The following is a 26,472-nucleotide window of genomic DNA, read 5'->3' as shown; positions in this document are numbered from 1 at the left end:
AGTAGGGACCAGGTCCTAGGAGAATTCTCCTAGAAGGAGAATTGCCTGAAGGAAGAGACTGTGACTAGCTCCCCTGCAACGTGAGGGACGCTCAGTGGGCGTTGGTAATTTGTGAATGAATGAAAAGGCTCGGGCGGCCCCGCCTCCGCTACTCCTCCCCTCCTCCCCGCGGCCTCCTTCTCGGCCGTCATCTATTATTCGGTGCTCGTTTTCTTCTCTGCGGGCCTGCCCAGCGCGTCCCATCGATCTGCCCGGCCATCGTGCGCCTGCGCCTTTTGGCTGTCAGTCGGCTGCGGCGTGGGGAGCGCGGGGAGCGCTGGGAACCGTGGCGGCGCGCGGGGACCTGAGGTAAAGCTGAGGCTTCTGCGCTGCCAGGCCGCGCACGAGCTGGCTGGCGGGGGGAGCCGCGCGGTGGAGGCCGCCGAGCCTCACTTCACCGGAGGGAGGCGGGCTCCTCAAGCCTGGTAGAGGAGGGCCCGAGGGGGTTGCAGGGGTGCAGAGCCCGAGTCGCCAGCTCGAGTGCCTCCCGGACCTGGCCGCGGAGCCAAGTGGCCGAACTAAAAGGAAGCTCGGGGAGCATCCGAGCCAGCCACCTTGTGCAAAAGTTGAGGAAATTGAGTTTCAGGGAGGGGAGGATCTGCTGGAAGTCACAGCGAGTGAGCACCGAACGCCCTGCGCACAGTGCTTAATCCTTTCCACTTAAAAGTCCTTCGTTCTTTTATTCTGTTTCTGATTATTTTAGGTGCAAGATACAAATACAAAGAGCAATACAATAAAGTCTGGCTGAGAGATCAGTTGTGTTTCGGGGTTTTTGTCAATTTACAAAGGGAGAAGGCAGTGAGGGCTGTATCGGAGACAGGTTGAAGATGCCATGAACCACCTCTCTAAAGCCTGAGTGGCTAGAGAGTTTTTGCCTTGATTCCCATCGCTCAGAGTCGTGGCAGTGGCATTGAGACATTTGTCAGGCTGCCTGCTATCAGTTATGTTCATGATTATCACCCAGAGCCTCACTGAGAGCAGGAACCTCAGATCCTAGTGACCTGGGTTCTCATGTCCCTTCTGCACATGTTTGAGCTTGATGCTTACTCTGGGTTGTTGTGAGGATCACAGATGCTCATTCCACGAGTACTGGCTGAGTGCCTGGCATCTGACAGGAATTATGTCAGGTACTAGGGATACAACGATGACAGTCAAGGAACTCACAGGAAATAGACATTTAAACAGGCAGATGGACTTCGCTGGCAGTACAGTGATTGAGACTCCACACTTCCAATGCAGGGGCGGTGGGTTCCATCCCGGGGGGTGGGCTGGGGGAGAGGGGAGTAAGATCGCACATGCCACACTTGTGGCAGCCAAGAAATAATAAAAATTAAAATAAATGGGCAGTGAATCCTGAAAGGTAGAGATAATCTGTATATAGTAGAATGGAAGCCTTTAAGGAGAAAAGAGTTACTTCTCTAAGAGGGTGGGAAGGGATAAGAATGTCTTTATACACAAGGTGATTCTTCAACTGAGTCTTTAAAGTTTAATTGGTGATTACATACTGGACACAGGAGAAAGGCAACTAAGAATAGTGATACAGGAGCCAGAATTATGCAACAGCATGGTTCAGCTGGCACAGAAAGTTTCCATGACCTGTCTATTATCAAAAACTTATATAATGCTTGTCATTGTTTTGTGTGCTTTACTTGGGTTAACTTATTTAACATTTATAACAACTCTGTGAAGTAGAAATTATCCTCCCCTTAGAAAATTAAGAAAATGGAGGCTTGGGAAAGGTATGTAGCTTGCCTTGGATCATACAGCTAATTCATGGTAGAGCTAGAATTAAAATCCAGGCAGTCTGGTTAAAAGGCCTGTGAACTTAACCACCAGGCTCTTTTCTAGAAACTGAGGATGCTGAGTTTTAAATGTCAGGCCCCTGGTTACCTCACCTGTAAGTGACAGAACCAGAACTCAAACTCAGGTCTTTTAACTCTTAAGGATCCAGTGTTAATACTTTTCATAGTAACATCAGATGTTATGAGATTTATATAATGCCAGATTGAAGTTAAATACCAATCTGAGGCAGTGCCTGCTGGAATTGAAAGTACCATATCTTTACTTTGTGGATGTTGTGTAAGAGCCTTTGCTTTGTGCTGGGGTGTATGGGGTGTGTGTGTGTTGCAGTTTAGATACTAATGTAAGGAGCCCAGGACTGATCAAAATTATGATAAAGGAGCAACATTATTTACCAGTTTGGTGTTAAATACATTTTTGTTTCTGGAGCACTGAATTTCACTTTGTTTTTAAAAGGTTACATCATTTGTTGTAAGTCAAATAGTACTTTTATTTTAAATCAGTAAGGATTTGTGAGCTTTTAATGTGCCTCTCTTCTGTGGTAGCAGCTGTAAAGAGATTTTTTTGAATGTCAAACAATTTCATTTATCATCTTGAGTCTGAAAAAAAAAATTAACTTGGTTTGTTTCTGTAATTGGGCTCTGCAAACCTAGGTTAAGATACAAGCCTACATTTGAGTTTATAATGTTATATTTCAAGTTGGGGGTAATGAAAAAATGGGAGCAGGTGGCTGAATTAACAGAAGCATCAAGTCATTTCATACGTTTCAGAGATCTAATGTGCTTGTCTTTGTGCAGTTAATTCTAGTCAGAAGTTAAAAATTTTTTTTCAGGGAATACAAACTCACATATCAGAAACCAACTTGATAAACTCTTACTCCTTTAAGAGTCACCTCAAGCATTACTTTCCTATAAAACCTTCCCTGTCTTTTCTAGGAAGACTTAGGCGTTACTGTCACTGTATATGGCTACTGCACCTTAGATATATCCCTGTCATGGCATTAATGGTGTTGTATTGTAATTTACTGCATTTGTCTTCACTTAATTGTCAACAACTCAAGAGCAAGAGCCAGCTTTTTGTTTTATTCATTTCCCGCCTCTAGCCCAGGCTGGAAATGAGAGTATGTATCAGTAAGAGAATAGGATAAATGTGATGTTTATACTGTGGCTAGGTAGTCTTTCTTATTCTGGTTATTGGAGTTGGAAATGACATGTTTGTCATAAGTGAATATCAATAACCTAAATAAAAGTAAGATTAATACTGTGTGTGCATTGATTTTATTACATTTTTCTCTTGGTTTTCTCTGTGATTACAGTTTTTAAAAATGGAATTTCAAGCAGTTGTAATGGCAGTTGGAGGGGGATCGCGAATGACAGACCTGACTTCCAGTATTCCCAAACCTCTGCTTCCAGTCGGCAACAAACCTTTAATTTGGTACCCACTGAACCTGCTTGAGCGTGTTGGATTTGAAGGTGAGTTATGGCAATGAGATATACTCACAAAACTTTTAGGGTTCTTCATCCCAGTAATTTGTCAGCTTTATGAGGGTGAGAGAAATGAATGAAAGAAGACTAGGACTCAATGTTGGCTGGAGACGGGCCTCTTTAAATTAGAAATTTTGGAGTACTCTATTGCTGTGCGAAAAAGGTTGAGAAGAGAGTGCTAAGTGTTTCTTTTTTAGAGCTGGTCTCCACAGTGATCCAAGATAACCCTGGAAGGATATCAGAACATAATATGAGAACGACCATATGCCTCATAGTATTTACTGAGAACCTGCATTTGCCAGGTAGTATATTGAACACTGGAGTACGGAATTGAAAAGGTTAACTCAGGCCCTGATTTCTAGAACCTTAGAGTCTAGTGGAGAGATAAACACATGTAAACAGATTATCATTGTGAAATGTGGTAAATGTTATAACAGAGGCACATTATAAGTGCTTGTTATTAATATAAGGAAGATACTGTTTGAGAGATTCAGAGAAGACTTTACAGAGTAGCTGACCCTTGAATTGACTCTTGAAAAATAGATTACCATTCTGACCAGTGTGGAAGAAGTATTCCATACAGAAGTAGTAAATTTTGCAGAGATAGAGTCATAATCAGCACATATTCTCGCAACTGCTTTTTTTTTTTTTTATAACTACTTTTCATTTTATGTGGCTGTAATATCATGTGTATTCCCTGGTGGCTCAGTGGTAAAGAATCTGCTTGGCAGTGCAGGAGATGCAGGTTTGATCCCTTGGTCGGGAAGATCCCCTGGAGTAGGAAATGGTAACCTACTCCAGCATTCTTGCCTGGGAAATCCCATGGACAGAGGAGCCTGGTGGGCTCTAGTCCATGGGGTTGACAAAGAGTCAGACATGACTTAGTGACTAAACAACAACAGCAATATTGAGCGTAAGAGGGAATAAATGTAATGTAAGAGAGAAATAAACAGGCATTATACTATTAAGGGCTTGTATTCCATGTTGAGGAATTTAGATTTTTTTTTTTTTCTTGAAAGCAGTGGGAAATCAGTGAAGAGCCTTTTTTTTTTTGGCTGTACCACAAGGTGTGTGGGATCCTAGTTCCCTAACCAGGGATCATAACCCATGCCTTCTGCAGTGGAAGCACAAGGAAGTTCTGAAAGGCTTACTAAACTGAAGTTTAATATGGTTAAATTCATGTTTTTGCTACTCTAAGTCCTTTGTATCTTTATATAAATTTCAGAATCAGCTTATCAATTTCTACAAAAATAGTTGCTAGAATTTTGATTAAGACTGAATTGAATCGGTAGATCAGTAGGAAGAGAATTCACATCTTAACAGTATTGAGTCTTATGATTGAGGAGCATGGTATATCTCTCCTTTTATTTAGACCTTTGTAATTTCTCTCAACTAAAACTAAACTACTTTATAGTTTTCAGTGTATAGGACTTACACATATTTTATTATATTTATTTGCTCAGTTCAGTTCAGTCGCTCAGTTGTGTCTGACTCTTTGCAACCCCATGAACCGCAGCACGCCAGGCCTCCCTATCCATCACCAACACCCGGAGTTCACCCAAACCGATGTCCATCGAGTTGGTAATGCCATCCAACCAGCTCATCCTCTGTCGTCCCCCTCTTCTCCTGCCCTCAATCTTTCCTAGCATCAGGGTCTTTTCCAGTGAGTCAGCTCTTCGCATCAGGTGGCCAAAGTGTTGGAGTTTCAGCTTCAACATCAGTCCTTCCAATGAACACCCAGGACTGATCTCCTTTACGATGGACTGGTTGGATCTCCTTGCAGTCCAAGGGACTCTCAAGAGTCTTCTCCAACACCACACTTCAAAAGCATCAATTCTTTGGCCCTCAGCTTTCTTTATAGTCCAACTCTCACATCCATATATGACCACTGGAAAAACCATAGCCTTGACTAGACGGACCTTTGTTGGCAAGATAGTGTCTCTGCTTTTTAATATGCTGTCTAGGTTGGTCATAACTTTCCTTCCCAGGAGCAAGCGTGTTTTAATTTCATGGCTGCAGTCACCATCTGCAGTGATTTTGGAGCCCAGAAAAATAAAGTCTGACACTGTTTCCACTGTTTCCCCAACTATCTGCCATGAAGTGATGGGACCGGATGCCATGATCTTAGTTTTCTGAATGTTGAGCTTTGAGCCAACTTTTTTCACTCTCCACTTTCACTTTCATCAAGAGGCTGTTTAGTTCTTTACTTTCTGCCATAACGGTGGTGTCATCTGCATATCTGAGGTTATTGATATTTCTCCCAGCAATCTTCTTCCAGCCCAGCGTTTCTCATGATGTACTTTGCATGATTCACATATTGCTGAAGCCTGGCTTGGAGAATTTTGAGCATTACTTTACTAGCGTGTGAGATGAGTGCAGTAGTTTGAGCATTCTTTGGCATTGCCTTTCTTTGAGATTGGAATGAAAACTGACCTTTTCCAGACCTGTGGCCACTGCTGAGTTTTCCAAATTTGCTGGCATATCGAGTGCAGCACTTTAATAGCGTCATCTTTCAGGATTTGAAATAGCTCAACTGGTATTCCATCACCTCCACTAGCTTTGTTCGTAGTGATGCTTTCTAAGGTCCACTTGACTTGACATTCCAGGATGTCCAGCTCTAGGTGCGTGATCACACCATCGTGATTATCTGGGTCGTGAAGATCTTTTTTGTACAGTTCTTCTGTGTATTCTTGCCACCTCTTCTTAACCTCTTCTGCTTCTGTTAGGTCCATACCATTTCTGTCCTTTATTGTGCCCATCTTTGCATGAAGTGTTCCCTTGGTATCTCTAATTTTCTTGAAGAGATCTCTAGTCTTTCCCATTCTATTGTTTTCCTCTATTTCTTTGCATTGATCACTGAGGAAGGCTTTCTTATCTCTCCTTGCTATTCTTTGGAACTCTACATTCAAATGTGTTTATCTTTCCTTTTCTCCTTTGCTTTTCACTTCTCTTCTTTTCACAGCTGTTTGTAAGGCCTCCTCAGACAGCCATTTTGCTTTTTTGCATTTCTTTTTCTTGGGGATGGTCTTGATTCCTGTCTCCTGTACAATGTCATGAACCTCCATTCATAGTTCATCAGGCACTCTGTCTATCAGATCTAGTCCCTTAAATCTATTTCTCACTTCCACTGTATAGTCATAAGGAATTTGATTTAGGTCATACCTGAATGATCTAGTGGTTTTCTCCACTTTCTTCAATTTTAGTCTGAATTTGACAATAAGGCGTTCATGATCCGAGCCACAGTCAGCTCCCAGTCTTGTTTTTGCTGACTGTATAGAGCTTCTCCATCTTTGGCTACAAAGAATATAATCAATCTGATTTCAGTGTCAACCATCTGGTGATGTCCATGTGTAGAGTCTTCTCTTGTGTTATTGGAAGAGGGTGTTATCATAAATGGTAATTATTCCAATTTCCAGAAAATTTGTTGCCAGTACATAAAAACATAGCTTTTTTATGTTGCCCTGTATCCTACAACTTTGCTAAATACACTTATTATTAATTCTGGCAGCCTTTTGTGGATTCATTATGATTTTTTACAATTTTACCTAATTGACATTTATAGAACATGCCACCTAGTAAAGCAGAATGCACAATTCTTTTCAAATGCTAAGAACTTTTACGAGGATAGACTGTATTTTTTGAAATAAATCAGGTCTCAATAAATCTTTGAAGATTAATATAAAATATATTCTCTAACCACAGTAGAGTTACAGTAGAAATCAGTAAAATAGAGGTATCAAGAGAATCCCTAAGTATTTGGAAATCAAACCACATATCTGTACATAACCCAAAGAAGAAACCACAAAGGAAATTTAAAAAACAATTTTATTAGAGTATAGTTGATTTATAGTATCGTATTAGTTTCAGGTGTACAGCAAAGTGAATCAGTTATACATACACGTATATCCACTCTTTCTCTAGACTCTTTTCCCATATAGGCCATTGCGGAGTATTGAGTAGAGTTCCCTGTGCTATACAGTAGGTTCTTATTCAGTTCAGTTCAGTTCAGTCACTCAGTCATGTCCGACTCTTTGCGACCCATGAATCGCAGCACGCCAGGCCTCCCTGTCCATCACCAACTCCCGGAGTTCACTCAGACTCACATCCATCAAGTCCATGATGCCATCCAGCCATCTCATCCTCTGTTGTCCCCTTCTCCTCCTGCCCCCAATCCCTCCCAGCATCAGTGTCTTTTCCAATGAGTCAGCTCTTTGTGTGAGGTGGCCAAAGTACTGGAGCTTCAGCTTTAGCATCATTCCTTCTTATTAGTTACCTATTTTATATAGTAGTGTTTCTATGTCAATCCAAAACTTCCAATTTATCCCTTCTCCCCCTTGTCCCCTGGTAGCCATAAGTTTGTTTTCTACATCTGTGGCTCTGCTTCTATACAGACTTCATTTTTACCCTTTTTTTTTAGATTCCACATATAAGCAATAAGCAATATCATATGATGTTTAACTTTCTGTGTCTGACTTACATGACTCAGTATGACAGTCTTTAGGTCCATCCATGTTGCTACAGATGGCATTATTTTGTTCTTTTTTATGGGTGAGTAATATTTTACCAAGTATATATATATGACATCTTCTTTATCTGTTCCTCTGTTGATGGACATTTAGGTTGCTTCCATGTCCTGGCTATTGTAAATAATGCTGCAGTGAACATCGGGCTGCATTTATTTTTTTTGTATGTATCTTTTTGAATTGTGGTTTATATGCCTAGGAGTGGGATTGCTGGGTCATATGGTAGTTTCGAGTTTTTAAGGAACCTCCATACTGTTCTCCATGGTGGCTGTACTAATTTACATTCCCACCAACAGCGTAGGAGGGTTCCCTTTCCTCCATACCCTCTCTAGCATTTATTATTCTTAGAATTTTTGGGGTGATGGCCATTCTGACCAGTGTAAGGTGATAGCTCATTGTAGTTTTCATTTACATTTCTCTAATAATTAGTGATGTTGATCATCTTTTCTTGTGCTTTTTGGCCATCTGACCACAAGGGGAATTAGAAAATGTTTTTAACTTACTGAAAAGGAGAATTCAATATTTTCAAATTTGAGTCATGTAGCTAAAGCAATGTTTACAGAAAATTTTATAACATTAAGTTCTCTGTTAGAAAAGAAATGTCTCAAATTATCATCTAATTTTCTACTTTGACAAACTGGAAAAAGAGAAGCTAATGAAACTCAAGTAGAAAGGAGATAAAAATGATAACAACAGCAGTAAGTGAAATAGCAGCCAAAAGCATTAGAGAAAATCAGTAAAACCAAGAGATGATTCTTTAAAAAAATATATCAATAGAATTGTTAAATCTTTAGTTAGACTGATCAAAAACAGGGGAGAAGACACAAATTACTAATAACAGGAATGAAAGACAAAACATCACCACAAATCCTACAGACATTAAAAGTTAATAAGCAAGAGAGTTCCTTGATGGTCTAGTGGTTATGATTCTGCACTTTCACTGCCGTGGCCCAGGTTCAGTCCCTGGTGGGGAATTGAGATCCTATAGCCATGCAGCGCAGCCAAAACAAGCAAACAAACAAAAAAGATAATAAGCAAATGTGAACAACTTTATGATAATAAATTTGAAATACAGATTTTTTTAAACAACTGCTTTGGGAGCTGTATGAAGAATTAGTATGAGGGGGTCAAGACTATAAGCAAGGAGATGAGTTAAGAGATTGATACAAAAGTCCATGCTAACAGCAAAGAGGGCCTGAACTAAGGCATTAGTGCTAAGGATGGCAAAGAAGGCCCATTTGGGAATGTCGTTGATTCATGGGGAGGGGTAGTGGAAAGAAAGGGATGAGTTACCTCTACTTTCTGCTTAGGTAAGTAACTAAGTGGATAGTGATATCAGTAACAGGAGAGGAAATGTAAGACAATGAACAGGTCTGAGCGAAGACAGTGAGTTTGGCTTTGGCCACAATGAGTTTGAGGTGTCCTTTAGTTAGATATAGCAGATTAGAATACCAGATGGAGGTGGTGCCAGATGCTGGGCCCTGGGCTTATGATCCAGTGTTTATTCCAGTCATACTTTCTTGAGACAGACCCATGAACAGTTCTTTGCAGTGGTCTGTATGATATTGACATTGAGATGTGTTTTAGAAAAGATTTTCTTTTTAGAACTCAATATCACAGGTGAATGACACTTCTTAATACACTTTAAAATATACTGCTTTCCTTTAATAAGTTGTTATGGCTTTGTCATCGCTTTTTTTTTCCTCTTGCTATATATCTTTAGTTATATTTGGGGATAGTTTTTTGTGGCATATTAAATGCCTATTATATAGAAAATTTCTTCTGAATGAGGCTAACTCAGAATTTGGAGAATGACTCCTAAACATGATGTTCTGTAGTTGATCTATAAACTCTTTGTTCATTCTGTTCATATAGTTCATTATTTTAGGAAGTTCATAGCCCTGCTTAGCATTAGTCTCTCCATAATGAATAGCAAGGAGAGATAAGAAAGCCTTACTAAGTGATCAATGCAAATAAATAGAGGAAAACAATAGAATGGGAAGGACTAGAGATCTCTTCAAGAAAGTGAAGAGATACCAAGGGAACATTTCATGCAAAGATGGGCACAATTAAGGACAGAAATGGTATGGACCTAACAGAAGCAGAAGATATTAAGAAGAGGTAGCAAAAAATACACAGAACTATACAAAAAAGATCTTAATGACCCAGATAACCATAATGGTGTAATCACTTACCTACAGACAGACATCCTAGAGTATGAACTCAAAGCTTAGGAAGCATCACTATGAACAAAGCTAGTGGAGGTGATGGAATTCCAGTTGAGCTATTTCACATCCTAAAAGATGATGCTGTTAAAGTGCTGCTCAATATGCCATAAAATTTGGAAAACTCAGCAGTGGCCACAGGCCTGGAAAAAGTCAGTTTTCATTACAATCCCAAAGAAGGGCAATGCCAAAGAATGCTCAAACTACTGCACAATTGCACTCATTTCACATGCTAGCAAAGTAATGCTCAAAATTCTCCAAGATGGGCTTCAACAGTACATGAACTGTGAACTTCCAGATGTTCAAGCTGGTTTTAGAAAAGGCAGAGGAACTGGAGATCAAATTGCCAACCTCTGTTGGATCATTGAAAAAGCAAGAGAGTTCCAGAAAACATCTACTTCTGCTTCATTGACTATGCTAAAGCCTTTGACAGTATGGATCACAGCAAACTGTGGAAAATTCTGAAAGAGATGGGAATACCAGACCAGCTGACCTGCCTCTTGAGAAACCTATATGCAGGTCAGGAAGCAACAGTTAGAACTGGACATGGAACAATGGACTGATTCAAAATTGGGAAAGGAGTATGTCAAGGCTGTATATTATCCTGCTTATTTAACTTTTATGCAGAGTACATCATGTGAAATGCAGGGCTGGATGAAGCACAAGCTGGAATCAAGATTGCCAGAAGAAATATCAATAACCTCAGTTATGCAGATGACACTACCCTTATGGCAGAAAGTGAAGAGGAACTAAAAAGCCTCTTGATGAAAGTAAAAGAAGAGAGTGAAAAAGCTGGCTTAAAACTCAACATTCAAAAACAAAGATCTTGGCATCTGGTCACTTTGTGGCAAGTAGATGGGAAAACAGTGGAAACAGTGACAGACTATTTTCTTGGGCTCCAAAATCACTGTAGATGGTGACTGCAACCATGAAATTCAACGATTCTTGCTCCTTGGAAGAAAAGCTGTGACAAACCTAGACAGCATATTGAAAAGCAGAGACATTACTTTGCTGATAAAGGTCCTTCTGGTCAAAGATATGGTTTTCCCAGTAGTCATGTATGGATGTGAGAGTTGGACTGTGAAGAAGGCTGAGTGGGGAAGAATTGATGCTTTTGAAGTGTGGTGTTGGAGAAGACTCTTGAGAGTCCCTTGGACTGTGAGGAGATCCAACCAGACCATTCTGAAGATCAGCCCTGGGATTTCTTTGGAAGGAATGATGCTAAAGCTGAAACTCCAGTACTTTGGCCACCTCATGCGAAGAGTTGACTCATTAGAAAAGACTGATGCTGGGAGGAATTGGGGGCAGGAGGAGAAGGGGATGACAGAGGATGAGATGGCTGGATGGCATCATGGACTCGATGGATGTGAGTTTGAGTGAACTCTGGGAGTTGGTGATGGACAGGGAGGCCTGGTGTGCTGCGATTCATGAGGTTGCAAAGAGCTGGACACAGCTGAGCAACTGAACTGAACTGATGAAACACATATAGAAATTGTTATACTTTAGAGATGCTAAAATCTAATTATCAGGTATCTGCAACACATGTTTTATTGCAGTGGATTACATTACCCTGCCAAAGATCCATGACAGAACCCCAAGTTTTTGATTGCTATATGGATAAGGTGAAGGCATCTATTATATGGAAATTGTCTGTTACTGAATTCATTATGATCATCAGTGAAACACTAATAGCCATCTGATGGGAAGTGGTGATAGCTCTTTCTTTGTAGTGAAGGAAATTTTAAAATGTGATCCCAGGATTTCCCTGGTGGTCCAGTAGTTAAGACTCCCTGCCTCCAATACAGGGGGCACAGGTTCAGTCCCTGGTCAGGGGAACTAAGATCCCACATGCAGCATGGTGTGACCAAAAATTAAAACTAGAATAGGATAAAATATAATCTCATTGGTGTATGGTTTAATAAGTGCTCTTTTGAATCCTTTATGTCAGGAAGAAGTGGTGTATAATATATTAACATGTTTCATCTTAGATCTCTTGCTTACTGGTTTTATGTACCCTGAACAAAGCCACTTCATATCTTTTAGTCCAAGTTTCCTCATTTGTAAAATGGAGGAATTTTTATAAATTTTTAATAATTTGCTGTAAGAATTAATTGAGAAGATGCATGTAAAGTGTGTTGCAATATCTCGATAATATTAGCTGTCATTACTAAATCTAGAAACAGACCAAATCTAATTGAAGTAGTGTAGCCATTGTCTAAATGAATGAAAGTTTTTGCACTTTTCCTTCCTTTTTTTTCATGCTATAGAAGTCATTGTCATTACAACCAAGGAAGTCCAAAAGGCTTTGTGTGCAGACTTCAACAAGATGAAAATGAAGCTAGATATTGTGTGTATTCCTGATGAAGCTGACATGGGAACTGCAGATTCTCTGCGCCACATATATCAGAAACTTAAGGTGAAAAACTATTTATTGTTTTTTTGTTTATTTGTTGAAAATAAATATCTTATGTTTTCCCAATGCATTGCAGTTTACAGTGTATTTTAAAAAATATTTTCTAATACCCCATATTTTGTTGCCCATGTTTCAGCTGCTGTTTAGTTTGGTTACTAGTAAAGATTTAGACACTCAGTTGTCATAGTCACTAGTTTCCAGTATTTTTCAGTTATAATATATCTTTATAAAAAAGATACATTTCTAATGTACTTAAAAAGATTCTATTTATATAAAGTTCATGAATAAGCAAAACTTATGTATAGTAGGGGCTTTCCTGGTGGCTCAGCTGATGAAGAATCTGCCTACAGTGTGGGAGACCTGGGTTCAATCCTTGGGTTGGGCAGATCCCCTGGAGAAGGGAAAGGCTACCCACTCCAATATTCTGGCCTGGAGATTCCGCAGACTGTATAGTCGTGGGGCATCAAAGAGTTGGACATGACTGAGCGACTTTCACTTTCATTTTCATCTGTAGTAATAGAAATGAGACCACCAGTTGACTCTGCAGATGAGAGATTGAGTGGAAAGAAATCGGAAGAAACTTTCAAAAATTTCGGCTCCTTTACATGATAGTATTTGAAAGTTTAGTCTCCTTTGATTAAAGAGCTAACATGAGCGGGCTTCCCTGGTGGCTCAGTGGTAAAGAATCCTCCTTCCAATGCGGGAAACACAGATTTGATCTCTGATCTGGGAAGATCCCACATGCCTCAGGGTAACTAAGCCCAGACACCATATCTGTTGAGCCTGTGCTGAGAGTCTGGGAGCCGTAACTACTGAGCCCACGTGTTGCAGCTACTGAAGCCCCCACACACTAGAGCCCATGCTCCACATCAAGAGAAGTCACCACAATGGGAAGCCTGAGTACCTCAACTAGAGAGTAGCCCCCGCTTGCTGCAACTAGAGAAAAGACCGTGTAGCAATGAAGACCCCGCAGAGCCAAAAATAAATAAATAATAAATTATTTTAAGAATTATATAGCAAGTAAATAAAAATTAAAAAAATATTATATAGCGAGCCTGTGGATATGAGGATGCAGTCCCCATGGTTTGTGGCACATAAACTGAGAAAGTTCCACTGCTGACTATTCTAAAATTGATGTCCTTTGGAAAAAATTACATTCTAATAATGTTGCCATCTAATTTGAGTTGGGGAGCAAAATTTCTCCTACTATTTCTGGTGATTGCAAACAGATATATTAATATTTTCTGCATATCTATGCACCAAAGAGCAAAAAATTAATGCAGATATTTACATGGCCTTTCCCTTCCTTTCTGTGCATGCTCAGTGGAGTCTAACTCTTTGCAACCCTGTGGATTGTAGCCAGTTTTTTATTCTTGTCCAGGCAAGAATGCAGGAGAGGGTTGCCATTTCCTACTCCAAGGCATCTTCCCAACCCAGGAACTAAATCCTCATCTCTTGAGTCTCCTGCATTGGCAGGCAGATTCTTTTACCACTGAGCCACCAGGGTAGCTGTATACACAGTGCCCATTTACTGTGTATAAATGTATTTTATGTTTATACACAGTAAAATACACATATTAAGTATATAGTTTGATGAGTTTTGACAATTATATACACTCAGATTGTGCTGTGGCTCAGTCACTCAACATGTACAACTCTTTGTGACCCTATGGGACTGAAGTCCGCCAGGCTCCTCTGTCTATGGGGATTCTCCAGGCAAGAATACTGGAGTGGGTTGCCATGCGCTCCTCCAGGAGATCTTCCCAACCCAGGAATCAAACCCAGATCTCCCACATTGCAGGTAGATTCTTTACCATCTGAGCCACTAGGTTATCATTTTCCAAATCTAGAATATTTCCATCACCTCTCACAGTTCCTTTGTGCTTCATTTTAGTTAATCCCCCACCTTTAAAGTCAACTGCTATTCTGATTTGTCACCATGTTATTTTGCTTGTTCATGAACTACATATAAATGAAATCATATAATTTTATTTTATTTTCTTTTGTTCAACATAGTATTTTTCAAATTCATGTATTACTGGTATAACTAGTTTGTTCTTATTTATTGCTGAGTAGCATTCCATTGAATAAGAATACCACTGTTTACTCATTTTTCTGTTGATGGTCATTTGCATTGTTTCAAAATTTTAGATATTATGAATAAAGCTGTTATGAACATTGTTCTGCAGATCTTTTTGTAAAAATATAGTTTGAAAAAAATTACATTATAGTTTTTAGGATTTACTGTATTGAGAAATACCAGATAGTTTTCTAAGTGGTTGTACATTTTATACTTCTGTCAGCAATGTATAAGAATTGCATTTGCTTCACATCTTCATCACCACTTGGTACTGTCAGTCTTTTTAATTTTAACCATTCTAGTGGGTATTACGTAACACTATCTCATTGTGGTTTTAATTTGCATGTCCCTGATAATAATGATGCTGATCACATTTTCATGTGATTTTTGACCATTTGTATATCTTCATGAAATATCTGTTCAAGACATTTGCCTTTTTTTTTTAGTTGTTTGCCTTTTTATTATAGATTATAGAAATTCTTTGTAAATTATAGATACAAGCCTTTTGTCAGATATGTGTTGTGAATATTTTCTGCCAGTCTCTGGCTTGCCCTTTTATATTCTTAATGGTGACTTTGATGGCCAAAAGTCTTAAATGTTGATGAAATCCAAATTACCGATTTTTTCTTTTATGGTTAGTACTTTTTTTTTTTTTTTTTTTTGTCCATACCACGAGGCATGCTGGATCTTAGTTCCCCAACCAGGAATTGAACCTGTGCCCCCTGCAGTGGAAGCATGGAGTCTTAGCCACTGAGCTGCCAGTGAAGTCCCCTGTGGTTGGTGTTTTTTGTATCCTAAGAAATCTTTGCTTACCCTAAGCTTAAAAAGATATTCTTCTGTGTTTACATCTAAAAATGTTATAGGAATAAAGGTTTACTTTTTTCTGTATGAATATTCAGTTGTTCTTGCATCATTTGTTAAAAAGACCTTCCTTTCCCCATTGAGTTGCTCTGGTGCCTTAGTTGAAAATCAGCTGACTGATTATGTGTGTGCTATTTCTGTTCTTTCTTCTTTGTTCCATTGGTCTGTTTGTCTTGTCTCTGCTTCCGTACTACATTTAATAAAGTCTTGATTATCTTAACTTTATAAAGTTGGTCTTGAAATCAGGTACTATAAATCTGCCAACTTTGTTCCTTTTCCTTAAGATTGCCTTGATTATTCTAAGTCCTTTGCATTTCCACATAAATTTTAGAATTAGTTTGCCAGTTTTTAGCCAGGAAAACGCTTTCTGGGATTTTGATTGGCATTGCACTGAATCTTTTGGTCATTTTGAGGGAGAATTGACATCTTAATATTGAATCTTCCAATCCTTGGACATCTACTTATTTAGATTGCCTGTAATTTCTCTCAGTAGTGTTTTTTAAAATAATTTTCAGTATAGAGGTTTTGAGCATCTTTCAGCAATTTTATTCCTATTTCATCAGTTTGATAATATTGTAACTAGTACTTTTCATTCTATTTTCTAATTGTTTATTACTTGTATGTAGCCACATAGCTGGTTTTTAATGTATTAGCTTTGTACCCCATGACTTTCTTAAATTGTAGATTCTTTAAGATTGTCTATATACAGCATGTTGCTTGCAAATAAAAACAGTATTACATCTTCCTTTTTAATCTTAATGCTTTCATTTCTTTTTATTGTCTTATTTCCATGGTCAGGGCTTCCAGAAGTTCAGTGTATATAGACATTTCCTTTTACTTTTTGGCCGTCTTTCTGTGCTTTCATACAAGTAGATTTTCTGATAGAAGGGAGATCTCTAATACTATCATGTTGGGTGTGTGGCTTTCTTGAGTACAGTTTCTTATTTAAGGAAGAAATAGAGGATTTTACTAGGATAATGAGAAGAGAACTGTGTTATTTTACAGGGTTAGATGCCAAGTTTACCAAGAAGCTTAGAGTGTTTAGTGGTCTTCCCAGGAGCTGTTTTAGTTACTGTCTAAAAGTTTAGTATGGAGGTATAAACTAGACTCTCTATTCCCTAATCTATAAATCTTAGAAATGTTATTTTTGCCCTAGCCTGGAACTGGAGATCCTGGGAGATCCATGCAAATGAGTTCCTATAACCCTTAGAGGCTTGAGAAATAATAGGGGCAACTATTAATAAACAGGAGAGGGCATGAGGTAAAGAGTAAAGTAACTACCAAAAGGACATTTTATTCCCAGGCTACTACCTCTTCTTATGGTTTTGATCACTTCTTATTTTAGGGCTCCTCCTTATCCCTGAGATCAGAATCCTCATTAACTCATTCTGCTGCTGCTGCTGCTAAGTCACTTCAGTTGTGTCCGACTCTGTGTGACCCCATAGACGGCAGCCCACCAGGCTCCCCTGTCCCTGGGGTTCTCCAGGAAAGAACACTAGAGTGGGTTGCCATTTCCTTCTCCAACGCATGAAAGTGAAAAGTGAAAGGGAAGTCACTCAGTCGTGTTCGACTCTTCACGACCCCATGGGCTGCAGCCTACCAGGCTCCTCCGTCCATGGGATTTTCCAGGCGAGAGTACAGGAGTAGGGTGCCATTGCCTTCTCCGTTAACTCATTCTTCATGGTCTCATTTCTTTTCCTTCCTTACTCCTGTTTCCACATCATTTACACAGCATCCTTTACCTATAATCCTACCTCTGAGCTTTCTTAAGTTGTGACTTTGACTAACAGGTGTCTGTTCTCTTTGCTTTCTCTGCTTGGTTTCTCTTGTACCAGTGACTCCTGAAATCCTGGCTTCATCACATCAGCTTGCATTCCGACCTCAAGTAGAAGGCAACAGAACTGACCTGTGGAGGAACATAAGTAGCCTCCTGAATAACCATTAAGAACAAAGGCAAACAAGCCAAAATTCAGAACTGTCTGTCTGGGATCAACATGAACTTGTAGGAAGTGCAGTGGAAATACATATAAACAGTTGAAGAGTTGAGACAGCCTGAGGAGGCAGTTGTTTGCTAAGGGATGACAAATAGCTCTTTAAGGGAGAAAGTAACACCTCCAGCTGTGCTGTGGTTTAAAAGCAGTGCTTCTTTGAGCCAATTTATATCTCTTCCCTTTTGCCCACAAGAAAGAAGTGAGAAAGTGAAGTCGCTCAGTCATTTCTGACTCTTTGTAACCAACCCCATGGACTGTAGCCTACCAAGCTTCTCCATCCATGGAATTTTCCAGACAAGAGTGCTGGAGTGGGTTGTCATTTCCTTCTCCAGGGGATCTTCCCGACCCAGGGATTGAACCCGGGTCTCCCGCATTGCAGGCAGATGCTTTACCATCTGAGCCACCAGGGAAGCCTAAAAGGCAACTTCCTAAACGTTGATTCTTTTTTAATAAGATTTTGGTATAAAAGAATATTACCTTTGACTTTTGAGTTTATTAGCTTTTGGTTCTTTTATTTTTACCCACTTCCTACACACTGAGTTTCTCAAATATTACTGAGGTTATCCCATGTGGTTTCTGCTTTTCTCAGAGAAAGACCACAGTAGTATATTAGCTTTATTTGGCTTCTTTGTTTAAAACGTATTTTACCATATTAATTTACCATCTTCGTCATTTGTATTGCATTTGCTAAATGTATATGCTTATCAATTATTGGAGGTGGACATCATATCTGCTATGTTGTATTCTTTCAACATATTTCATTTGGTTTTATCCTTGTGGCATTCTTTTCTACTTCATTTTGCCTTATCTCATCATACAGTTTCACTGATTTACTGGCTTATCACTTTTTATTTCAGCTGCCCAAACCTCTTTCTTTGACTTATCAAAAGATAATTATTGGCTCATTCATTCTCCCAGGCCCTGGGTGAGTGAGCTCCATTTTTATAACTGGTGCTGATAGTATAAAAGTACTTAGATTTTGTATTTTCTTCATAGTAGTATTTCATATTTATCAGACTGACGAAGGATTCAGTCTTACCTGTGTCTGAGCAAACTTTGTCCGACTATTTCTGGTGACTGCAGACAGATGTATTAATATTTTCAACCTACCGGTATACTAAAGAACAAAAAATTCAGATATGTATATGGCCTTTCCCTTCCTTTGTGGGCGTGCTCAGTTGTGTCTGACTTTTTGCATTCCTATGGACCGTAGCCCTCCAGGCTCCTCTGTCCAAGGAATTCTTCAGGCAAGAATACTGGAGTGGGTTGCCATGCCCTCTTCCAAGGGATCTTCCTGAGCTGGGGATTGAACCCACATCTCTTATGTCTCCTGCATTGGCAGGCAGGTTCTTTACCACTAGCGCCACCTGGGACGGTACGCTATGATTAACTGTAGTCACCAAGTTGTACATTGCATCTCCATGACTTACTTATTTTATAACTGGAAGTTTGTACCTTTTGGCTCCCTTTGCCTATTTCGCTTACCTCCCACCACTGACCTCTGGCAACTACTAGTCTGTTCTTTGTAACTATAAACTTGGCTTTGTTGTTGTATATTTGTTTTTAGATTCCATGTGTAGGTGAGATTTTATGGTGTTTGTCTTTCTCTGTTTGACTTATTTGTTAGCATATGCTTTTAAGTTCCATCCATGTTGTTGCAAATGCCAAGATTTGACTATTTTTAATGGATGAATAATATTCCATTGTATGCATATACCACATTTTATTTATCCATTCATTTGTCTGTGGACACAGGTTGTTTACATATCTTGGCAGTTGTGTATATGCTGCAGTGAACATTGGCTAACTTCTCTTTTTCAGTATTTTCTTGTAAACTGGAGTTTGGATCTAAATTTTAATTAGATTCAGTGTCAACTTTTTTTGACAATAATACTTCATGTGTTTACTTCATATTGCTTTATATTCAGAAATGAAATCAGATATTTATTTTAAAAGCCTTGATTTTGATTATGATGTCAGTCTTAATAAAGTGGTTAAAAAAACAGCCCAGATGGTTTCTTTTTGTGGAACATGTTTATGGACTACAGTCTGGGCTCTAGGAGAAATAGAAGCTATTAAATTTTATTGAAATTGATTTTTCAGTTTTTCTTTTATGGTTTGTGATTTCTGGTTTTTGCTTTAGAAATTAATCCCTATTTTAACATCTTAAAAGAAATTTTCTTAAGATTTCATATAAAAGTTTAATCTTGCTTCTTACATTTCAGGCTCTAATTCACTTAGAATTTCTCCATTTATTTTATTTTTTTATTTTTTATTTTTTATTTTTTTAATTTTTTTAAATTTTAAAATCTTTAATTCTTACATGCATTCCCAAACATGAACCCGCCTCCCACCTCCCTCCCCATAACACCTCTCTGGGTCATCCCCATGCACCAGCTCCAAGCATGCTGTATCCTGCATCAGACATGGACTGGCGATTCAATTCTTACATGATAGTATACATGTTAGAATGTCATTCTCCCAAATCATCCCACCCTCTCCCTCTCCCTCTGAGTCCAAAAGTCCATTATACACATCTGTGTCTCTTTCCCTGTCTTGCATACAGGGTCGTCATTGCCATCTTCCTAAATTCCATATATATGTGTTAGTATACTGTATTGGTGTTTTTCTTTCTGGCTTACTTCACTCTGTATAATCGGCTCCAGTTTCATCCATCTCATCAGAACTGATTCAAATGAATTCTTTTTAATGGCTGAGTAATACTCCATTGTGTATATGTACCACAGCTTTCTTATCCATTCATCTGCTGATGGACATCTAGGTTGTTTCCATGTCCTAGCTATTATAAACAGTGCTGCGATGAACATTGGGGTACATGTGTCTCTTTCAGTTCTGGTTTCCTCGGTGTGTATGCCCAGCAGTGGGATTGCTGGGTCATAATCCATTTATTTTAGTCATTTAAAATATATCCCAATAAAGTTTTATGATTTTCTTCATAAAAATCTTATTTATCTTTTTTTAGGTTTGTTCCTAGATTGTGTTTTCATGCTCTCTTTTTGTTAGTATATATATTGTATATGCAAATAATATACGTATATATATAATTTAAAGAATCAAATAGTTACAAGACTTAGAGTAAATAACAAGGGTCTCCTGCACTGTCCTTCCTTGTTTATTATTCTTACTCTTCAGAAGCAACTGCTTTCAGCTCTTCTTTTTTTCCTTCTGATAATGCCCTCAAATATTTCTAAGTACCATATTTATACTGCTATTTTCTTTAAGTTTTAGATATTATCTATTGTAATTCCACTATGGAAAGTAAGGATTTGACTCATTTAGCACCTTGTCTGCCCTTCTCCATGTACATAAGCTCCCTCTTTCCTAATTTCCCAGTATAGTAGCATCAAAATTTTTATTAAATCAATTATAAGGGATTTATTTACAGCTGAGTTATATAGTGTACTAGTGTTACGTTTCCCTTTTTTTTTTTTTTTCTTAACATTTGTTTATTTGGCTGCTTTGGGTCTTAGTTGCAGCATACAAGACCTTTAGTTGTACCATGTGGGATCTAGTTCCCTGACCAGGGATCAAACCCAGGTCCCCTGCATTGGGATCACCAACTCTTAGCCACTAAACCACCAGGGAAGTCCCTATATTTCCCTTTTTAATAAATCAACTTTATTGAGTTATAATTTGTATACAATAAAATACACCCATTTTAAAAGTACAGTTTGATTTTTTTTTTTTAAATCAGGTTTATGGAAGTATAAGTTACATACATAAAATTACCTTTTTTGGTATACCAAGTTTTTTTTTTTTTAATTCTATTGGAATATAGTTGATCCACAATGTGTTAGCTTCACGCATACAAATAAGTGACCCAATTACACACATACATATATCCATTCTGCTTCAGACTCCCCCCTGCCCCATAGAGGTTATCATAGAATATTGAGTAGAGTTCCCTGTGCTACACCATAGGTCCATGTTGGTTATCTATCTTATATATAGTAGTGTGTGTGTTGTATACTGAGTTTTGATAATAGATATGGAAGATAAGATATTTATTGAAATACATATCAAGATAAAGAAGAAAAGTTCTATCAACTCTTCCAAAAGTTCTGTCAACTGTTCCAAGTTCCTTTTTTAAATACAATGACTTGTTTTTCTTAGAGCTATTAATTGCCTCCCTTTTTGATGACCCTGTATGCAAGACAGGAAAAAAGACACAGATGTGTATAATGGACTTTTGGACTCAGAGGGAGAGGGAGAGGGTGGGATGATTTGGGAGAATGGGAATTCTAACATGTATACTATCATGTAAGAATTGAATCGCCAGTCCATGTCTGACGCAGGGTACAGCATGCTTGGGGCTGGTGCATGGGGATGACCCAGAGAGATGTTGTGGGGAGGGAGGTGGGAGGGGGGTTCATGTTTGGGAACGCATGTAAGAATTAAAGATTTTAAAATTTAAAAAATAAAAAATAAAATTAAAAAAAAAGAAACAAACAAACAAACAAAAATAAAGTTGCTTAGTTTTTTGTTTCTATCGCTAATTCATCCTCAGATCCTTTAAAAGGAATGAAAAGATGTCAGTTTGTTTAAACAATTTAGGTATTCAGTCCATCATTTTTTTTTTCTTTTGAGACTGTCCTCCTGGAAGCCATCTATTCTCTCTTGAAATTTCTACTCATTGTTCTAGCCTGCTGTAAATCTGTCATTCTGGAACTTCTTTTCACTATCATTCTGTGAATTCCCTTTTCTCTCCCGTGTTGGATACCCTGGTTCCTAGATCTCACATTTTATTCTTTCTTGGTTTACTCTCCCATTTCAAAGGAACCCAGTCATTATTGGCTTTTTAAAGAGAACATGGAAGGTAAATATTTTGAGAAGTGCATGTTTAAAAATGTTTATTCCATCCTCACTCTTGAATGATAACTTATCTTTACATAGAATTCTAGGTTAGAAATAATATTCTCTCAGAATTTTTTGTCCCAGGAGCAAACAGACAAACGTCTTTGATGGACTCCCTGTGCTATAGGTGGATTTTTTTTCTCCAAATTTACCCTTTCACTGAGGTCCCATTTATGCAGAATCTCAGTTCACACTCCCAGCTTTCATGCTTTCATACCAGCTTCAAACTTCATCTTTTGGCCCAGTGTAACTGGTGGCTCAGTGGTAAAGAACCTGCCTGCCAGTGCAGGAGACGTGGGTTTGATCCCTGGATCAGGAACATCCCCTGGTGAAGGAAACGGCAGCCCACTCCAGTATTCTTGCCTAGGAAATCCCATGGACAGAGGAGCCTGGCAGGCAACAGTCCATGGAGTCTCAAAAGAGCTGGACACACCTTAGCAACTCAGCAATAACAGCAAAATTTTCAACGTAGTTTTCATTTCCTTCTTCAATTCTGGCACTTGGTATTTTCCTATTCTTTCTCATAAATTTGAATACCTTTGGAGTAATTTTTTGTTAGTACCTTACCCATAATTTTTAGGTATTTGTAACTGTTTTTGGGTTCCTAGTCCATGAGATTTCCAACACTAGAAGCCTCCATGCTATACACTTAATATGCATTATTTAATTTAATCCTCCAACTACACTCTGAGGTATGTTGTCTTTATCTCCATTTTTTCTTTTTTTTGCAAAGATATCCCATATTTATGAATTAGAAAAATTAATATTGTTAAAGTGTCCACACTAACCAAAGCAGCCTACAGATTCAATGCCATCACTGTCAAAGATCCAGTAACATTGTTTACAGAAATTAAAAAAAAAATCCTAAAATTCATATGGAATCACAAAAGACCCCTTATAGCTAAGTGTACTTTTCCTGAATCATATTTTTTGTTTTTACATTTTTTTCAAGATCTTGTAATAGCCTGTAATGGAAAAGAATCTTAAGAATATATATATATATATGAACTGAATTTATATATAAATACATCTTAAGAATATTTTATATATATACGTGTATATATAAGCTGAATCTTTGTTCCCATTTTACAGGTGAGGAAAGTAGGGCTCATAGAGGTTGAATAACTTTCCTACACTTCAGGTGGAAAGAAAGACTGTACATTAGGTGCCAAAGTCTACTGCTAAGTTGCTTCAGTCGTGTCCGACTCTGTGCCACCCCATAGACGATAGACAGCAGCCCACCAGGCTTCCCCATCCCTGGGATCCTCCAGGCAAGAATACTGGAGTGGGTTGCCATTTCCCTCTCTAGTGCATGAAAGTGAAAAGTGAAAGTGAAGTCGCTTAGTCGTGTCCGACTCCTAGCGACCCCATGAACTGCAGCCTACCAGGCTTCTCTGTCCATGGGATTTGCCAGGCAAGAGTACTGGAGTGGATTGCCATTGCCTTCCCCTAAGTGCATTGACTAATTGAGGGATTAATAGAATCATGTCTGCTGGGTACAGTCAGATGGCACTTATCTCCTCGGAAATTGAACTTTTATTTGAGAGTCCAGTACTAGAGTGGGTTAAGAACATGGTGGGATTCACAGGTGGCTCAGTGGTAAAGAATCCGCCTGCCAGTGCAGGGGATGCAGGAGACACAAGTTTGATCCCTGGGTCTGGAAGACCCCCTGGAGGAGGAAAGGGCAACTCACTCCAGTATTCTTTCCAGGGAAATCCCATGGGCAGAGAAGCCTGACAGGCTACAGTCCCTGGGTTCCCAAACAATCAGACACGACTGGGCAACTGAGCACAGAGTTACAGTACTGTGCGGCCTCCAGAGGAAACTGCTTAGCTCTGCTTATTGACGCTTTCTAATTGATTCTTGTAGGAAGAATAGGAATTTGTGATGGTGTGGAGATGAGGAAATGTAGATGTTACTAGTATGAAGGAGGAATTACTACAAAGCTGAGATATGAGGGGGGTATTTTTACCTCCAAGTTGTGTAATCTGAAGGCCTCACCCAGTGTTGAGCATATACCTTTAAAACTTATACTCAAGTCTCTGTTTTTTTGAGATGTACTAAAAAATAAAACTTATCAATTAAATAACTTAATTGGTACTCTTTTTTTTCTTTCTGGGTTGCTGTTGTTCAGTCACTAAGTCATGTCTGACTCTGTGACCCATGGACTACAGCACCAGACTTCCCTGTCCTTCACTATATCTCAGAATTTTCTCATACTCATGCATAGAGCCAGTCATACTATACAATCATCTCATCCTCTGTCACCCCCTACTCCTCCTGCCTTCAGTCTTTCCCAGCATCAGGGTCTTTCCCATGTGATGCTCTTTGCATCAGATGGCCAAAGTATTGGAACTTCAGCTTCAGTATCAGTCTTTCCAATGAATATTCAGGGTTGATTTCCTTTAGGATTGACTGATTTGATCTTGCAGTTCAAGGGACTGCACCACAATTCAAAAGCATCAATTTTTTGGTGTTCAGCACTTCTTGATGGTCCAACTGTCACATCCATACATGACTACTGGAAAAACCATAGCTTTGACTATACAGACCTTTGTTGGCAAGGTGATGTCTCTGCTTTTTAAATATGCTGTCTAGATTTGTAATAGCTTTCCTTCCAAAGAGCAAGCATCTTTTAATTTCATGGCTGCAGTTACTGTCTGTATTAATTTTGGAGCCCAAAAAGATAAAATATGTCCCTGTTTCCAGTTTTCCCCCTTCTGTTTGCCATGAAGCGATGGGACTGGATGTCATGATCTTAGTTTTTTTAATGTTGAGTTTTAAGCCAGCCTTTTCACTCTTTCTGGATGGCAGCCTGAATTATATCCATTTAAGGTTAATTTGATCTTTTATTTTTAAGTTGAACAATTTGGAAGAGAACAGAAAAGTAGATGAAAGATGAAAGTGAGAAGCAACAGCGACCTGCTTTGTATTAACAGCTGATTATTCACACAAGATCTCTCTCTGCAGTCAGTTGAGCACTTTTAGGGATAATTAAATTGGCTAAAGCTTTATAAATGAGTACATTTGAGAAATTAATTAATTTACTTCTGTTCTTAGAGACTACTCTAAAGTAGGGAGTTAATTTATTGGCCAAATATCAGGATGTAAGTTTCATTTTCTGTGGCGTTACCTAGAACATTTTCTCTGAAGATTGCAAAGGAAATCTTTCATATTTATTGTGTGTGTCTGGCCTGTGTTTCTGATCCCTACAGCCACCTTGATAGGTAGATGGTATTACTCTGTTCTGCAGTTGAGAAACCTCATACTCAGAGAGCTTAAATAACCTGCTCCAAATCCCATCCCTGGTTAGGTGCTGAGCCAGAGCTAGAACCCAGTCCTGGATTTTGAGATGCATTTGTGCATTTCAGATGCCCATGCTTTTTTTACTTTATCATGTAGTCCAAAAGTCTACTTTAGACTTTTGGTTTTAGAACAAGTTAAGTGGTCTGGTATTTTTCAGAATTATATTTTCCTCTTCTTTTTGTGTGGTTGATAGTTATTTTTATATATAGAACTCTTTTAAAGTATGCGATTTAGTGTAGAACTCTGAAATATTTTTATGTAAAACATTAAAAATTAACAAATCTCCTACCGAGACTCAGGGAACTATGTTGTCTTCCAAGAGTGCTGCTTTTGTTCCTTGATATCTTTCTAAAGTGGAGGGAGACCTAGTGTTGTAGGGAAATTTTCTGTCCTGTTTAGAGCCATATGAGCAAGAAGCCTGGCTCTTCTTGCGCAGGAGGAGCACTGTCTCTTGTGCAGGAAGTAAGGATTCAGTCTGTGATCACCACATAAAGCAAAGCTGGCTGAGTCCTTGGACATTGAGCCTGACTTACATTAGATGCTCGTCTGATTGTCTGAAGTAACTAGGCTTTGGTGCCATTTTTGTGCTTTAGAAACAGTGCCACCATTCCTTAGGTACATGTTTTGAGAACAGGTTAGTGAAGTATATTTGAGAGGCCTCAGCCGACTAAATCCACAGTGATGTTCTGTAACCTGTGGTTAAAGCACTTATATTGCAGATCTCATGGCTTCCTTTAATTTAGAGATTGTGGAGCTGATAATTTTCTATTTAATCTAGACAAGAATCTTTCTGTGGCCCCAGGCAAGCCTCATTTACCCTCTGCCTCAGTTTCACAACCAAGAAAATAGGGATAATAATACCAACACAGTAGTTA

At 38.8% G+C, this 26,472-nt stretch overlaps 1 protein-coding gene across 2 annotated transcripts in view; it reads left to right on the top strand.

The window, feature by feature from the left end:
• The window catches only part of EIF2B3 (eukaryotic translation initiation factor 2B subunit gamma), a 120,710-nt gene continuing 94,490 nt past the window's right edge, over positions 253 to 26,472 (top strand). For both annotated transcript variants that reach the window (XM_018043491.1, XM_005678550.3), the window contains exons 1-3: positions 253 to 348; positions 3,155 to 3,311; positions 12,339 to 12,487. In XM_018043491.1, coding sequence (XP_017898980.1) covers positions 3,164 to 3,311; positions 12,339 to 12,487 — 297 coding nt within the window. In that variant the 5' untranslated portion in view covers positions 253 to 348; positions 3,155 to 3,163. The remainder of the gene's footprint in view (positions 349 to 3,154; positions 3,312 to 12,338; positions 12,488 to 26,472) is intronic.

The sequence above is a fragment of the Capra hircus genome, chromosome 3 (assembly GCF_001704415.2).
Source record: "Capra hircus breed San Clemente chromosome 3, ASM170441v1, whole genome shotgun sequence".
Taxonomy (NCBI): domain Eukaryota; kingdom Metazoa; phylum Chordata; class Mammalia; order Artiodactyla; family Bovidae; genus Capra; species Capra hircus.
The sequence above is the reverse complement of the archived record's forward strand: the minus strand, read 5'-3'. Positions and strand labels throughout refer to the sequence as shown.